This window comes from Amblyomma americanum, chromosome 1, assembly GCF_052857255.1.
Source record: "Amblyomma americanum isolate KBUSLIRL-KWMA chromosome 1, ASM5285725v1, whole genome shotgun sequence".
Taxonomy (NCBI): Eukaryota; Metazoa; Arthropoda; class Arachnida; order Ixodida; family Ixodidae; genus Amblyomma; species Amblyomma americanum.
The window spans coordinates 554,943,527-554,945,451 of NC_135497.1; the positions used below are offsets into that span (position 1 = coordinate 554,943,527).

The window sequence follows — 1,925 nt, forward strand, 5'->3', positions numbered from 1 at the left end:
GCATAATGAACCATGACTGTACCAAAGCGCTGAGATATAAGTGAAGCATTTCATTCCTTTCGTTACAGAAATGAGTTATGAGGTTTGTTGAACAATTAAAAAACTTATTTTTTATGGCAGCCAGCATGGGTCATTTCAAGTTATAGCTCAAGATTGCAATCACATCTGATATAGATGACGCGCATGCTATGAAAGCAAGCGAGTTTTTTCCTTTTTTATGAGAAATGCACAGGCAGTTGCAAAGCTTGCTTCACAGTTTGATTTCTGACGTATGCACAAAGGCATGCCTATAAATTATTCGTGCGTTACACCAGAACCAACACTACCTAAGTTGGTAAATCATGTTCATTACCTGGGTGTCTTTATTAGCAAACATACACTAATGCTGCTAATCTTATAGAAGAACAAACATCGGTTTTATGAAGACGTTAAGCAATACGTGATACTGTTGTGTCCATCAGGTAATGAACTGTGCGGCAGTTTCAGTTTCTCTTCTCTGCATCGCTACCGGCCAGCGGACACGCCCACCCATCGGACGAGGCTATAAAGAAAGCCCAGAGACCTGCGGCTGTCACACTGGCAGCGGCAGCGGCACGGGAAAGGCACCATCTTAAGAAGTTTTCTCTGCAATTGCAGGTTAGTTGCTGCTCTGTTAATATATCTTCCCGCTGTCCTCTTTTACTGCTGCTGCTGCTGCCAAAAGTGTCGCTATGCCCCTTGATGAACACTGTGGGTCATGTGATATGCAACTCGAGGAACTTGATTCCAAAATCGACTGTAGTGACTGTAGATCTGTCTATCACACGGGAAAATGTGCAGGAATTTCAGATGCTACTATCAAGTCCAAAGGGGAGCAGTATCGCAGTGCGTGGCGTTGCTCAAATTGCAGGCGTTCGAAAGGTCGTACTCCACAACTCGATAGATCCAGTAATGATACGGATGACCAGGATGTTCGTGCACTGCTGAAATCAATCAATGAAAAGCTGGAGTACCTTTTACCGCTGAAAGAAACAGTTGACAGCGTCGAAGACACAGTTCAGTACATGAGTGACCAGTACGATGAGCTTCTAACTCGGGTAGAAAAGAACGAACGTGAGGTCAGGGAACTGAAACACAGGGTAGACAAGATTGAAAAGCAAGACGATGAAATAACGCAGCTGAAAAACGAAATGGACTGTTTGGAATGGAGAAGCCGAAAGCTGAACCTTGAGTTCCATGGAATTAAATCAATGAAGGATGAAAACCTGATTGATGAGATAAATAAGCTGGCAACTCTAAACAACCTGCCACAGCTTCAGGAAAGTGACATAGTGTCCACTCATCGCCTTCCCTCAAAGCAAGATAAGATACCTGGCATTATCTGTCGTTTCGCCAAACAATCAGTAAGAGACAAATGGTGGCAAAACAGGAAAACACTGTGCCAGGGAAATGACAGCATTTTTGTGTTAGAAAACCTGACAAAAAGGACACGTACTCTGCTTACCGAAACAAAGCTCTGGGCCAAGGCAAATAACTACAAATACGTATGGCACAACAACAACAAGGTCTTGGTCCGGAAAGCTGATGGGCAAAACGCGGTGGTCATTTCCTGCTCTAGTGACCGCGACAAACTTAAGCAACAGATCAGCTGAACACAAAGAACACTATGGCACCTACTCACTCTTACGTATTGCCACACACTTTCAACCATAACTTAGGTACAGCGTTTTCGAAGGCTTTCAAATGTTTTCACTTAAACATACGTTCTTTTACTCGCAAGGAACATGACTTACAACTCTTTTTTGAGCAAACAAAGCAATCCTTTGACGTCATTATGCTGACAGAGACTTGGTGTGTTGACGATGTGAACATCTTTCGGCTTCCATTGTACAATATTTTCTACCTGAATCGATCAACAGGTCGTGGTGGCGGAATATGCACCTTGG

General features: G+C 43.4%; 1 protein-coding gene across 1 annotated transcript; it reads left to right on the forward strand.

Moving 5' to 3' along the window:
* Positions 1-551: 551 nt before the first annotated feature.
* LOC144129893 (uncharacterized) lies at positions 552-1,631 on the forward strand. The gene has a single exon (XM_077663956.1). It carries the CDS (start codon positions 711-713, stop codon positions 1,629-1,631), a length of 921 nt encoding a protein of 306 aa, XP_077520082.1. The 5' UTR covers positions 552-710.
* Positions 1,632-1,925: the final 294 nt, after the last annotated feature.

Excerpts from the sequence above, each read along its gene's own strand:
- LOC144129893 (XM_077663956.1), top strand. The coding sequence starts at position 711 with ATGCCCCTTGATGAACACTGTGGGTCATGTGATATGCAACTCGAGGAA.